The sequence below is a fragment of the Aotus nancymaae genome, unplaced genomic scaffold (assembly GCF_030222135.1).
Source record: "Aotus nancymaae isolate 86718 unplaced genomic scaffold, 86718_ANA_hifiasm-v0.15.2.pri h1tg000019l, whole genome shotgun sequence".
NCBI classification, from domain to species: Eukaryota; Metazoa; Chordata; class Mammalia; order Primates; family Aotidae; genus Aotus; species Aotus nancymaae.
This window is the reverse complement of record NW_026988431.1, coordinates 51,537,619-51,552,542: the sequence shown is the minus strand read 5'-3', so window position 1 is coordinate 51,552,542 and position 14,924 is coordinate 51,537,619. Positions and strand designations below refer to the sequence as shown.

Genomic DNA, 14,924 nt, shown 5'->3' with positions numbered 1-14,924 from the left:
CTTCCAGGAAGCCTTCCATCATTGCCATTCCCCATTCTGATCACTGCTCTGTATATTGTCCCCTCCACACTTAAAGTTTACCCTTTGTAGGACATTCCTATCAGGAGCATATTTGGCTGGAAGTGCCTGATACCCAAAAGAACAGACAGATCACAGTTCATCAGCTCTCTCATGTAAAAGTCCAGGAGTAGGCTACCCAGGGCAACATGCAGCCCTGTGAACACAGGGTCCTAGCTCCTGTCAGACTTCACTCCCCCACTCCTAAGTGAGGCCCTCATCTACATGGAACTCCAGCAGTTACAACCAAATCCCATGATCAAGAAGAAGACATGAAAAAGGAGGGCCAAAGGAGACGCGCTGACACTTAAAGGAGGTTCTCAGAAGCTGCTCCAGATCACTTCCTGTTCTACAGCATCATCCAAGCTTGGGCACTGGCACACCAAGCTGCAACGGAAGCTGAGAGATGTGGCTTTATTCTGGGCAGCCATGTGACCAGTTGAAAACTGGGGATTCTGTTACTGAGGAAAAAGGGGAGAACAGACTCCGAGGAACAGCTACCAGCCTCTGCCCATAATAATTTAACTAAGCATTTTTCTATAGAACATTTGCTTTGATTCAACTAGATTGTAACTTCCTAAAGAGCTATCTTCCACTCTTTAATGTGTTTCATGGCATCTAGTAAACGCCAAGCAGCCAATAGACGATATAGGAAAAGAATGAATGAATAACAAATTAAAGAAGCAAATTCTTAAAAACTTGGTGATGTATATGTAGACTATTTTCATGGCTGAGCTACACAAAAATAGTGTGACTATACAGAATAATGCCTGCTTCTACCACTCATGTCAGCTACCTGGACATCTGAGTGACAGTGCCACTGGCTCAAGGGACTGGAGGCAGGAAGGTGCAAGGAGGACACCTGAGTAGAGCTGAGAGCGGGAACTGAGACACAGTTCCACACGTGGGGCGTGTTGGCATAGCAATCCCGTCTAGAAGAAACACGGAAACCGAGGGATAATCAAACTGACTTATTTTTCCAATATGTACCAAGGGAAGATAAAAACTTTTAGAAAGTCATCACCATAATACTATTAGAAACAGGTTTGTTTGTTCATTTTAACAAACTAGACCCTTACATACTTAAAGGGAATTTTCACCTTCATTGTGACAGTCCACTGAACATCCATTTTCACAATAACCAGTGGTGTTGAATCTTCCATTTCCTGAGGATGTGTTTAGAATTTGGAAACATAAAGAAGTGATGCAGAACCAAGTCTGATGAACTACAATGTAGATGACCAAGCTGTATTATTCCAACTCAAGTTTCTTTAAAGTATAGCAATAAAGTAACTGGTCTAGGTTCTATATATGCTTATAAAATTCCTGTTTAAAGCAATTTCAGGAAGACAATTCCTAAAATCTAAGAATGGTGAATTAGCTAAATGCTATAATTAAGAGTTAGTTGGGAGGCCGAGGCGGGTGGATCACGAGGTCGAGAGATCGAGACCATCCTGGTCAACATTGTGAAACCCCGTCTCTACTAATACAAAAAAATTAGCTGGGCACGGTGGCGCGTGCCTGTAATCCCAGCTACTCGGGAGGCTGAGGCAGGAGAATTGCCTGAACCCAGGAGGCGGAGGTTGTGGTGAGCCGAGATTGCGCCATTGCACTCCAGCCTGGGTAACAAGAGCGAGACTCCGTCTCAAAAAAAAAAAAAAAAAAAAAAAAAAAAGAGTTAGTTATGTTATTTCAGTAGAATAATGATAAATATGTAGGTAAGCATATTAACATTATATGTTTTTATACATGTGTATATATGTGCACATATATATATACATGTAACACATATCCTGTGATATAATGAACAAGATTATGAATTATGGGTAATGCACATTAGCATTATATATGTATATACACACACTATATACATATACTAAATACACACACACAGAGTTTTCTGTTTTCTCTGTGTGTGTGTGTGTGTGTGTGTGTGTGTGTGTGTGTCCCTATTGTTTAGTGGACAGGGTAGCCCAAAATAGATAAGCAAAATTTTTACCAGTCTGGGCCTTCCTTCACATAAAAGATTTACTGGGCTCAACATTATTTCAGATCATTACTGAAAAACAAAACAATACAAATTTTAAAAAGACTCGGACAAGCAAACAAAAATACAATAATAACATAATCAGTTTAAATCATGTAATAATTTTTTTTAGAGAAACTGAAGGCATTTTACAGACATCAATATTCCTAAGAGAAAACACAGGCCACCTCTCTCCTGCCAGTGACTCTTGGCTGTTTATGCAATGCTGAGCCATTATCTGATATGTGGAGAATTTTATATTAACCACAAGGAAAAATTGAATCAATAATGTTGCTTAGAATGGGCACAGCGCTTCTCACCTTCCTAGCACTTTACCAACATTGATGAAGTAAGCTTCCCATGGTTCCAGTGAGACAAAAAGAATCATACTCCTTGACTCAGGGAAAGAGAGATCAGGAGTTCAACTCAATTGTCTTCAGCTCAGTGGGGAGTTAGGGTCAGGACCAGTACTGCAGGGAGAATCTGGTGTCTGGAGTCCTAAGTCCTACACCCAGAACACTCAAGCCTTCCACTCCCATCCCTCACTCTGTCTTAAGAGAACACTGGTCTTGAAGCTCAGGCGCCCTGTTGTCTGAGTTGGGGGGAGAATGTGTTTTCAAGTCAAATATCTATCAATCAACACACATTGATTTTCTTTAATTATCTCCACAAAGCAGACTTGATTCTGAAGAGCTTATGTGATTTGAAAAATGTATCACCTATTTGTCAGACATGTATCATTTATGAAGGCCCTTTCGTCTAAGGTCTGTAGCCCAAAGCGGACAATATGTGAGTTATTAACATGTTATTAGGTATACCTTATTAAGAGGTGCAGACTTTTAACCTCTTCTACAAAAGTAAAAGAGACACTATGTAAATTTTCACTTGCATCATTTAGCTCAGAAGATTCTGATTCTTTTTTTTTTTTCTTTTGAGACAGAGCCTCACTCCTAAACCCAGGATAGAGCGTGGTGGTGCAATCTCAGCTCACTGCAACCTATACCTCCCAGGTTCAAGTGATTCTCATGCCTCAGCCTCCTGAGTAGCTGGGACTATAGGTATGCACCACCACACCCAGCTAATTTTTGTGTTTTTAGTAGAGACAGGGTTTCACCATGTTGGCCAGGCCAGTCTCAAACTTCTGACCTCAGGTGATCCTCCCACCTCAGCCTCCCAAAATGTTGGGATTACAGGCATGAGCCACCATACCCTGCCGGAAGATTCTGATTCCAATGCCAACCTATGAATCCATTCCAAGAAGCTGTCTGATACAATGAAACTATCAAAAAATTATACTTAATTTCAAACTCTTTGGTTTAATTTAAGCCTGCTTTAGACAGGCTTCTACTTTATCAGGATATGTTGCTGTGATTTCCTTCCCATGCAGTGCTTGCCAATACTGATCTTAAACTCAATGAAAATTCTTGGGCATTTCTGTTATCAATGCATGCTCCTGACCTGGAGAACAGATCATCTATTTTACAGATAACTTACTTAAAAATAACTAATATTACTTAATTCATAAGGCAATAGGCTATTTACATTACGAATCACTAATATGAAGTAATATTAAATGTAGATATGTCCAAAGACACTTGTAGAAATTTCTATGAATCAGATAAGGCAGTTAACTTTATATGTATCATGGTCATGTATAGAAAAATAGAGCAAGGGTAAATAAACATATCACTATTCATAAAAGGGATGGTGGGTGTTAAAGTATCATCTGGTTCCATTTAATATCTATAATTCGAATTTCAGGTTAGTTAGTGAGAGTTAACACATATATATTGATCATATGTCCTAGGAACCATGCCTAACACTGGGAGCCAGTGGAGAATGAGACCAACACACGTGTCCTGGAAGAGTCACCTAGAGCTTAGAGATGAAGAGGGACTAGGGGTGACAGCAAGCCTGGCAGAGGCCACCAATCTGTGAAGACCCTAACTCCTCTTGCCTCCATGGAAAGAATAGGGAATGTGGTAGGATAGGAAAGTCCAACAGGCAGGGGAGGAGCTGGGGCTGGATGCTTCAGGGCTGCAGGCCTCAGAGCAGCCTGGGTTTTTTTTTCTGAGAACAATGGGAAGCCCACAGAGGGTTTAAGAATGGAGGTGGCTGGAGCAAGGAAGGGGACTCAGGAATTCTGGAAAAAAAAAAAATCATTATAAATGAAACACCCTTAGATTCCAGCTCTTTTTTGAAACCTACTCAAATCTGAGTTTGAGGTGATGTTTTTAAATTAGAAAGAAAGAAGAGGTCACCTTCTCAAACCACATGAAGTATAACCAGTCTGATAGATTGTTTTTCATGTGCAATACTACCATATCTCTCTGAGGTTATGAGAAAAAGTGGGGTAATGGAGAAGAGAAACTGACTGTTTTATTATTAAAGATTTCCCATATGCCAAAAATCACGAAACAACAGTAACAAATACCCTCACGCCCACCATCAAGATTTAGCCAAGATTCACATTTATAATATTTATTTTTTCTTTCTCTTCTTTTTTGAGAAATAAAACATTACAGACATCAATTGATTACCCATGCACTTTTTTCCCTCCTTCCCTAGGGGTAACCATTATATCAAAATTCTTGTGTATCCTTCTCACATATTGTAATTTTACTTTTATTGTAAATGTGTGTATCTATACGTTAACATGTAGTCTCTATGTTTTTATGTTGTATGTAATTGGTCTTATACTGTATGTATAATTCTGCAACTTGCTTTTTTCACTCAACATGTTTTGGAGATATATTCATATTAATATATGTAGTACTATTTCATTTCATTTATTTTTGTTTGTTTGTTTTTAACATTTATTTACAAAGAACACAACTCCTCTGACACAAACACACACACATTCCAGGGAGGAGCCCATTAAGAACAACAATAGAGTGAGGAGAACAATGGGGCCTTATTGAACACTGGTCTGTGTACCCCAGACTAGGGATCACCGTGAACATTTTCTCAGATACAGCTTTTCACCTCCAAGACAGGAAAAGAGATGGAGGCCCCTCCATCTACAAGGCAGAAAGCTCCACACTCAATCTTCGGCATCGTCAAACTGTCCTGTTTCAAAGACCATCTTGGAATAATGGGGTATCAATGGAGGCGGATGGTGCCAGCTGGGGTCATAGATCATGTCTCCTTGTGGGGCACAGCACACCCAAGGTTTGAGCTCTTGAGAAATGCTCTCCTGGATGTCATCAGCATCATATGGATTCCCTTGATCTGCTTTCAACTCCAAGTCCCAGTCCTCATGAAAAAGACCACCAGGCTGTTCCTTGGGTGGACAGTTTATCCGTCCTGACAGCTCCCAGGTATTCAGTTCTCCATCAGAGTCCTCCTCATTCACAGCAAGGCCTTCCTCTTCAGAACGGGTGCCCTCACCCTGGGCAGGACTGTCATTAGGGACGCTCTGTGCTCCGCGGGCTAGTCGATCCATAGCCGCCTCAGTCTCTCTCTCCTGACTGGAGTGGTCAGCTGTAGCAAAGCCAGCCTCCGGGCTGGGGGGCGCCTCCCGCGCGCTCTGCAGCGCGGAGCCCCGAGACGGCTCCGCGGCCTCCTGCGCCTGGGCCCCGGCGGCCTGAGGGTCCATGCCCGGCTGCCCACGGGGACCAGGCGACGCACCGGCCCGGCTGCCGCCCGGAGGATTCACCTTAGAGGGGCCAATCAGCCTGGGGGGTCCCGGCCGAGAAGGCCTATTTCATTTCATTTAAATGCTGTATCAATATTGTATGGTTACAGCACAATATATTTATCAACTCTCCTATTGGTGAATATTAAGGTATCCCCCACTTTTCTCTGATTACAAACAATACTGCAATAAATACCCTGTGTTTATCTATCTCCTGATGCACAAGTGTGAGAGCTTCCCCAGGGGATAATATTTATGTAAAATGTTTTAACACACTGGAGGAAAGTAGTCTTTTACATTAAATTAATATTCTAATTGCTAATATTGATAACAATGGCAACGATATTTTCATGTCACAGAGAATAGCAGCATTTTCAGGACACATATTTGAGAATACAGACATATGTCACTTAATGACAGAAATCCGTTCTAAGAAACACATCATTAAGCGACTGTGTCATTGTGCAAACACCACAGACTGTATTTACACAAACTCAGATGGTATTCCATGTAGCTTACTCCACTCCACATCTAGGCTACACGGAATATCCTATCACTCCTGAGCTAAAAACCTGTGCAGCATGTTACTGTACAGAATACTGTAGGCAATTGTAATGCAGGAGTAAGTTCGTAAGTCTAACCATATCTAAACATTAAAAAGGTCCAGTAAAAATGCAGTATAAAAGATAAAATATGGCACATCTGTTTAGAGCTCTTACTATGACTGGAGCTTGCAGGACTGGAAGTTGCTCTGGTGGGTCAGTGAGTGGTGAGTGAACATAAAAATCCTGGACATAACTATACACTACTGTAGACTTTATAAACACCGTATACTTAGGCTACACTATATTTATCTTTAATTATTTTCTGTAATGATAAATTAACCTTAGCTTTAAGTTTTAAATGTTTTAAATGTTATGGCTTTCATAACACAGCTTAAAACACAAACAGCACTGTTCAGCTGTACTAACCATTTTCTTCCTTTGTATCTTCATTTTATAAGTGTCTCTTCTTTTTGTTTTTGTTTTGTCTTGTTTTGAGACAGTCTTGCTCTGTGGTCCAGGCTGGAGCACAGTGGCATGATCTCAGCTCACTGCAACCTCCAGGTCCCAGGCTCAATCCTCACACCTCAGCCTCCCGAGTAGCTGGGACTACAAGCACACACCACCATACCTGGCTAAGTTTTGTATTTTTTGTAGAGATGGGGTTTTGCTATGTTGCCCAGGCTGGGCTTGAACTCCTGTACTCTAGAGATCCACCCACTTCAGCTTCCCAAAGTGCTAGGATTAGAGGCACGAGCCATCATTGTTTTTGTTGTTTTAGTTGTTGTTTGTTTTTGTTTTAATTTTTTAAACATTTTTGTTAAAAACTACAGCAAAAACACATACATTAGCCAAGGCCTACACAGGATCAGGATCATCAAGACATCGCTAGGAAACAGTGATTTTTCAGCTCCATTGCAATCTTATGGCACCACTGGCACATATGCAGTCTGTCATTAATTGAAACATCGTTATACAGTACATTGTTGCATATGAAATCATTTAAGTTGAGATGAAGAATGGGCATGTCAAAGTCTACCAGAAGTTGGTCCAGTTTTTTATTTAGCGGCTGAAGCTCTGCAGGGTCTGATGTAAGCTGAAAATCTGGTTGAAATAGCTGAGTGTTTCTAATTTAAGATATATGTCAAGTGGACCTAAATAGCAAGGGAAAATGAGAATAGATGTACTGAGAAAAGAAAATCTTGACAGGTTCAGGTTAGCATCTCACTGAACAAGTTTCCCAAACCCCTGAGGCTCATTTAGCATCAAGAGTTATACAGAATTAGCTGCAGATGGATGAGATTTTCTAAGTCTAATTTAAAAAAAAAAAAATTCTTTTCAAAAACGAACAACTTAGGGCCAGACTGGAGTCAGAGTTTTCATTGACATCTTACTGCTGCTTTTTAAAATTATCACTCATTGACAATACTCAAACAACTACCTTGTCAGAACTTGCCCTTTGGCTAAGAGAACTGAGAATGAAAAATCCTTCTAAACCGAAGAGCAGTCCCACGTGAGCAAGTGGCAAGGTTTCAGTGGGAAGAAATTAACGTACAGGATCCATCCCATCCAATGTCAACTAAGGGTAAAGGTCTTAGATCTCACTGCCTGCCTACAGACTTTCTAACTGCCCTAAGAGCCTCTGCAAATTGGGCCCTCAACCTTGTCACTACTGTCACTCGGAGTCACCAGCCAGCAAGCACTTAGAATCAGAGGAACATAGACATCTTCGATTTGTAGGGAACTTGGAGATCATCTCATTTAAGCTACTTGTTTTGCAGAAAAGAGAGCCTAGCTATAATAAATGTCTTGCTCCAGCTCACACAGTGAACTATTTTGGCATACAAAGACTCCAAATTCTCCATTTCATGGTCTTTGTCCTGCATTATATGGTTTATGTATAAAGCCAATACATCATAATTGAAGACATTAGTTTTTTTTTCTTTAATTTTTTTGCATTATAGGTGCCAACATTTTTCAGCAGCTGTACCATGGGTCTTCATTAAAAAGGTCCCGTTGAAGATTATATTAACATTCTCAATCCTGTGCTCTGCCTCTGTGTGAGAAGATTACACTGCCCCATTGATGTCAGGTTTGACGATGTGACTTGCTCTGGCCAATGACATGAGTGGAATTGAAGCACATTACTTCTAAACAAAAGCTTTAAAAGCCATTCATGTTTCCTTTATCCCTCTTTTCTCCCTCGGCTATAAATATGTCCCAGATAGGGACTCTTCCATCAGCCTGGATCCCTGCATAAAGAAGAAACGTGGAAGAGAGCCAAGACTGACTCACAGGTAATATATTGTAAATGAGAAAGAAACCTTTGCTGTTGTGAGCCATTAAGATTTTAGAGTTCTTTGTTATTACAGCAATACCTAGTAAAAGCTGACTGCTACAATTCCCAATGAATTGCAATAACAACAAAAATACTTGATCAGTCATCACAAAACAACTCCCATACAATTGTGAGTAAAGAGACCAACCCAACACATTGTTTCTTAAGATGAAGACAAGCCACAATTCACCCATTTTTTATTTGATACCTTCACTTCCACATCACACAGAACTTTCTAACTCCTGTGTGAAAAGTTGCTTGCAAGATCACTAACAGCTGCTTTTCCCTTCTCTTCCTCAAGAACACACATCTAATTTCAAAGAACCAAGATCTGTGAATGCCACACATCTACAACCATCTGATTTTTGGCAAACCTGACAAAAACAAGCAATGGGGAAAAGATTCCCTATTTAATAAATGGTGTTGGGAAAACTGGCTAGCCATATGCAGAAAGCTGAAACTGGACCCCTTCCTTACACCTCATACAAAAATTAACTCCAGATGGATTAAAGATTTAAACATAAGACCTAAAACCATAACAATCCTAAAAGAAAACCTAGGCCATACCATTCAGGAAATAGGCATGGGCAAGGACTTCATGACTAAAACATCAAAAGCAATAGCAACAAAAGCCAAAATAGACAAATGGGATCTAATTAAACTTAAGAGCTTCTGCATAGAAAAAGAAACAATCATTAAAGTGAACTGGCAACCAACAGAATGGGAAAAAAATTTTGCAACATACCCATCTGACAAAGGAATAAAACCAGAATCTACAAAGAACTTAAACAACTTTACAAGAAAAAAACAAACAGCCCCATCAAAAAGTGGGCAAAGAATATGAACAGACACTTCTCAAAAGAAGACATTTATGCAGCCAACAAACATATGAAAAAATGCTCATCATCACTGGTCATTAGAGAAATGCAAATCAAAACTACATTGAGATGCCATCTCATGCCAGTTAGAATGGCGATCATTAAAAAATCTGGAGACAACAGATGCTGGAGAGGATGTGGAGAAATAGGAACACTTTTACACTGTTGGTGGGAGTGTAAATTAGTTCAACCATTGTGGAAGACAGTGTGGCTGTTCCTCAAGGATCTAGAAATAGAAATACTACTTGACCCAGCAATCCCATTACTGGGTATATACCCAAAGGATTATAAAATATTCTATTATAAAGACACATGCACACACATGTTTATCATGGCACTGTTACAATAGCAAAGACTTGGAACCAACCCAGATCCCCATCAATGATAGACTGGATAAGGAAAACGTGGCACATATACACCATGGAATACTATGCAGCCATAAAAAAGGACACAGGGAGGGGAACATCACACACTGGGGCCTGTCAGGAAGTGGGGGGCCTAGAGGAGGGATGGAAGAGGGTGAGGGGATTGGGGAGGGATAACAGGAGAAATACCTAATGTAGATGATGGGGAGATGGCTGCAGCAAACCACCAAGGCATGTGTATACCTAAGTAACAAACCTGCATGTTCTGCACATGTACCCTTACTTAAAATACAATAAAATAAATTAATTTAATTAAACCTATTCACAATATAATCTCAAGTGGGGACAAACTCCCTTGGTCAGAACCAGGAGCAAGTGAGAAGTGTGCTACAGCCATGAGTGCAGGAGCTGGGTGCCCCAGGTTTGCAGACAGACTGGGAGGGGTGTAGATGTGGACTGAAAGCCTCAGTTACTGTCTCCCCTGGAAGCCTTATGACCTGGGGCACTTGAGTTTTGAGTGAAGACTACTTGGAACTTAGCTAGCTCCTGCTGGTAGAACACTGTGAGTGAGAGATCTGCCTTACCAAGTGCATGGAGTTGGATGGGCTTACTGCTGCTGCTACTCCCCACTCCCTGCACAAGCTCTTCTGTGCAGCACAGGCAACTATGCTCCCTGCACATCAGGAACCAGAGGGCAGACGTGCCTGACCAAGCCCCCACCTGGTTTTGCCCTTCTACCCATCCTGGTAGCTTAATATAAAAGACAAAAACTTTTGGGAGCTCTATAGCCTCATCCATCACCTGAGACACCAGAGTACCTCCCCTGGGTAACATAAGGCAAACACAAATCCTAATGCTACCACCACAGCTGGTGCTCTTTTGCAAGTGCCACCTCCCGGCTGGAGGCTAACATATACAATTCATGAGAGTATCTGCAGGTAGAATAATCCTGCACCCAAGAGGGAGAATTCTTGTGTGTGATCTCAGCTATGACCATCGCCTGCAACACCCTGGATAATCAGGAGGTCCTGAGACTGCACAGATGATCAGTTTATTACTGCTACAACTGGCACTTGAGAAAACCAATACCCTGAGGCTATGTATAACCAAGGACTCTCACAGAGCCTACCTCACTCCCCTGCCACCCCCATCTGAGTTGGTGCTGGTACCTGCTACTGGGAGAGTTGAAGACAGGGCACATCACAAGATCCCTTGCAGACATTCCCCAGCACCAGCCTGGAGTGAGGCAGCCCCACTGGGTGGCTAGACCCAGAGGAACAGCAGCATTTACAGTAATGTGGCTCTTAGGGACTCCTACTCTAGGGAAACGGGGAGTGTACCACAACAAGGGAACACCCCATGGGACAAAAGAATCTGGACGGCAGGCCATGAGTCTCAGATCTGTCTGCTATTGGGAAGTTTCTTTCATCAGAGGCACAGTTGCAGTGCTGGGCTCAGTGGAGAAAGTCTACAGCTCTACCCCAACAGTCAGGCAACCCTGGTGCTAATGAAGGGTCTTGGAGCAGGGGACTTCTTTCACCCTCATTCACCACTGCAGACATAGCTAGGGCTTCTCCCATGGAAGTCTGGTGTTGGTGAGCCTATAGATGGCTTTTCTGGAACACTTAGGGTGTTCCACAGGTAGAACTTGCATGAGATGTAGAGTCACAACTTCTCTCTACTTGGAACATCAACATTACCACAAATGAAAAGAGGTACCTGTTTGGACTGAATAGCCATAACACTGGGACAGGAGTGTGTCTGAAAGATAGATTGCTTTCCTGCTGGACTGGCAGGGGAACTGAGGTGGTTCCCACCCTTCCTCATGATAAGACCTCAGTGTGTTTCACTAAGAGCTCCCCCAGTCACCTGTGTCAAGGCTAGGATCTCTGCCCACCATTGAGTATTGCATTCACTCACCTGCTTTAGCCACAACAGGTTTCTACCCAGGAACACCTCCCCTACTGGCCTGAAGCCTGAACTATTCAACCTAGTAAATAAAATACTGGGGGGAAAAAACATAAACACGTGCACACCACGGAGGAATAAGATAAGCTTCAAGAGACCTCTGCTATCCCAACCACATAGGAGACAATGAACTTGCTCACACACTGAGCACATTGCTACTACAACCAGCAGCTGAGAAAGTCATCACATGCCTATAATTAAGAAACACATACAAAGTCTTCACCCATGAAAGCACAGAAATCCCAATGCTACAATAAACTATAAACATTAAAGTTGCACGTTTGGAGGTTTGCAGGGTTCTCTAACACCCACAGAAGAGCACACTAGCTCTCCAGCAGTGGATCCAAAACAAGATGAAGTCTTTGACATATCAGATGAAGAATTCAAAAGGTTGATTATACTCAAGGAGATATCAGAGAAAGGTGAAAAACAACATAAATAAAAAAGTTTAAAAACAATTCAAGATATGACTGCAAATTTTTCTAAAAAGAAATTTTACAGATAACTGAATCAGAACTTCTGGAAATGAAAGACATATTTAGGGAATTACAAAATGCAGTGGAGAGTGTTAACAATAGACTAGAACAAGTAGAGGAAAGAATGTTAGAGCTCAAAGACAAGGCTTTCAAATTAACCCAATCAAGCAAAAATTAAAAAAAAAAAAAGACATGAACAAAGTGTCCAAGAAATATGGGACTTTGTAAAAAGGCCAAACCTAAGAATAATTGGTGTTCCTGAAGGAGAAGAGAAAGCATAAAGTTTGGGAAACTTACTTGAAAGAATAACTGAAAAAAACTTTCCTGACCTTGCTAGATAGAAATTCAGATATCCAAATACAAGAAGCCCAAAGAACTGGGAGATTCATTGCAAAAAGGACATCATGAAGGCATAAGCATCAAGCTATCTAAAACAACATGAAGGAAAGAATTATAAGAGCAGCAAAACAAAATCATCAGGTAACTTATAAAGAAAAACATATTAGAATAACAGCAGACTTCTTAGCAAAAATCTTACAAATCTCAGTCCCTTCTGGGACTGAGATCTCATCTTTAGTCTCCTTAAACAGAATAATTGTCAGCCAAAAATTTTACAACCAGCAAAAATAAGTTTCATAGATGAAGGAGACATAAAGGCATTTTCAAACAAACGCTGAGGGAATTTGTCACTACCAGATCAGCCCTACAAAAAATGTGGCTCATGCCTGTAATCTCAACACTTTGGGAGGCTGAGGCAGGTGGATCACGAGTTTGAGAGCAGCCTGACCAACATGGTGAAACCCATCTCTACCAAAAATACAAAAATTAGCCAGGCATGGTGGTGCATGCCTGTAATCCCAGCTACTCAGGAGGCTGAGGCAGGAGAATCCCCTGAACCCCAGAAGCGGAGGTTGCAGTGAGCTGAGATCGTACCACTGCACTCCAGCCTGGGCAACAGAGCAAGACTCCATCTCAAATTTTTAAAAAAGGCTGGGAGTGGTGGCTCACGCCTATAATTCCAGCACTTTGGGAGGCCGAGACAGACAGATTGCCTGAGCTCAGGAGTTCACGACCAGCCTGGGTAACAGGGTGAACCCCCATCTCTACTAAAATACAAAAAATTAGCTGGGCATGGTGGCATGGGCCTGTAGTCCCAGCTACTCAGGAGGCTGAGGCAGAAGAATTGCTTGAACCCAGGAGGTGGAGATTTGGAGATAACAGTAAGCCAAGATCACGTGCCACTACACTCCAGCCTGGGCAGTAGAGCGGGACTCCAACCCCCCCACTGCCCTCTCTCTGTCACACACACACACACACACACACACACACACACACACACACAGAAATGCAGAACTAAATGAACTTGAAACAAGAAAAATGCAAAAGATCAATGACACAAAAAGTTGGCTCTTTGAAAAAATAAACAAAATTGATAGATCATTAGCTAGATTAACCAAGAAAAGAAGAGAGAAGATTCAAATAAGATTAATCAGAAATAAAACTGGAGACATTACAACTGATGCCACAGAAATACCAAAGATTATTTCGAACTACTATGAACACCTTTATGCATACAAACTTGAAAATCTAGAGGAAATGGATAAATCCTGAAAACATACAACCCTCCTAGATTAAGTCAGGAAGAAACCCTGGACAGACAAATAAAAGGAGTAGGACTGAATTGGTAATAATAATATATTAAAAAACTGCCAACAAAAAAAGAAAGCCCAGGACCAGATAGATTTGAATTCTACCAGACATTCAAAGAAGAACTGGTACCAATCCTACTAAAACTATTCCAAAAGATTGAGAAAGAAGGAATCCTCCCTAATTCATTCTATGAAGTTAATATCACCCTGATGCCAAAACCAGGAAAGGACATAACAAAAAAGAAAACCGCAGACCAATATCCCTGATGAATATAGACGCAAAAGCTCTCAAGAAAATACTAGCTAAGCAAATCCAACAGCACATCAAAATGATAATACACCATTATCAAGTGAGTTTCATCCCAGGGATGCAGGGATAGTTTAACATACACCCGTCAATGTATATACATTATGTGATGTGATACATCACATAAACAGAATTAAAAACAAAAACCATGTGATCATCTCAACAGATCCAGAGAAAGCATTTATTAAAAGCCAGCATTCTTTTATGACCTCAAGAAACTAGGCATAGAAAGGACTTACCTCTAAATAATAAAAGCTATCTATGACAAACCCACAGCCAACACCATACAGAATGGGGAAGAGTTGAAAGCATTCCCCATGAGAACTGGAAGAAGATACGGATGCCCGCTTTCACCATTTCTATTCAACATAGGACTGGAAGACCTAGCCAGAGCAATTAGGCAAGAGAAGGAAATAAAGGGCATCCAAGTTGGAAAAGAGGAAGTCAAACTATTGCTGTTCACTGAAAATATGATCGTATACCCAGAAAGCCCTGAAGACTCCTCCAAAAGACTCCTAGATTTGGTAAACAAATTCAGTAAAGTCTCAGGTTAGAAAATCAATGTACACAAATCAGTAGCACTGCTACACACCAACAATGACCAAGCTGAGAATCAAATCAAGAACTCAAGCCCTTTTACGACATATGCAAACAGTAAAATAAAATACATAGGAATATACT

The 14,924-nt window shown here is 41.2% G+C and overlaps 1 protein-coding gene across 1 annotated transcript; it reads right to left on the bottom strand.

The window, feature by feature from the left end:
• Nucleotides 1-4,861: 4,861 nt before the first annotated feature.
• On the bottom strand, nt 4,862-5,681 carry LOC105713567 (coordinator of PRMT5 and differentiation stimulator-like). The gene has a single exon (XM_012447324.2). It carries the CDS (start codon nt 5,679-5,681, stop codon nt 5,127-5,129), a length of 555 nt encoding a protein of 184 aa, XP_012302747.2. The 3' UTR covers nt 4,862-5,126.
• Nucleotides 5,682-14,924: the final 9,243 nt, after the last annotated feature.

Excerpts from the sequence above, each read along its gene's own strand:
- LOC105713567 (XM_012447324.2), bottom strand. The coding sequence starts at position 5,681 with ATGGACCCTCAGGCCGCCGGGGCCCAGGCGCAGGAGGCCGCGGAGCCG.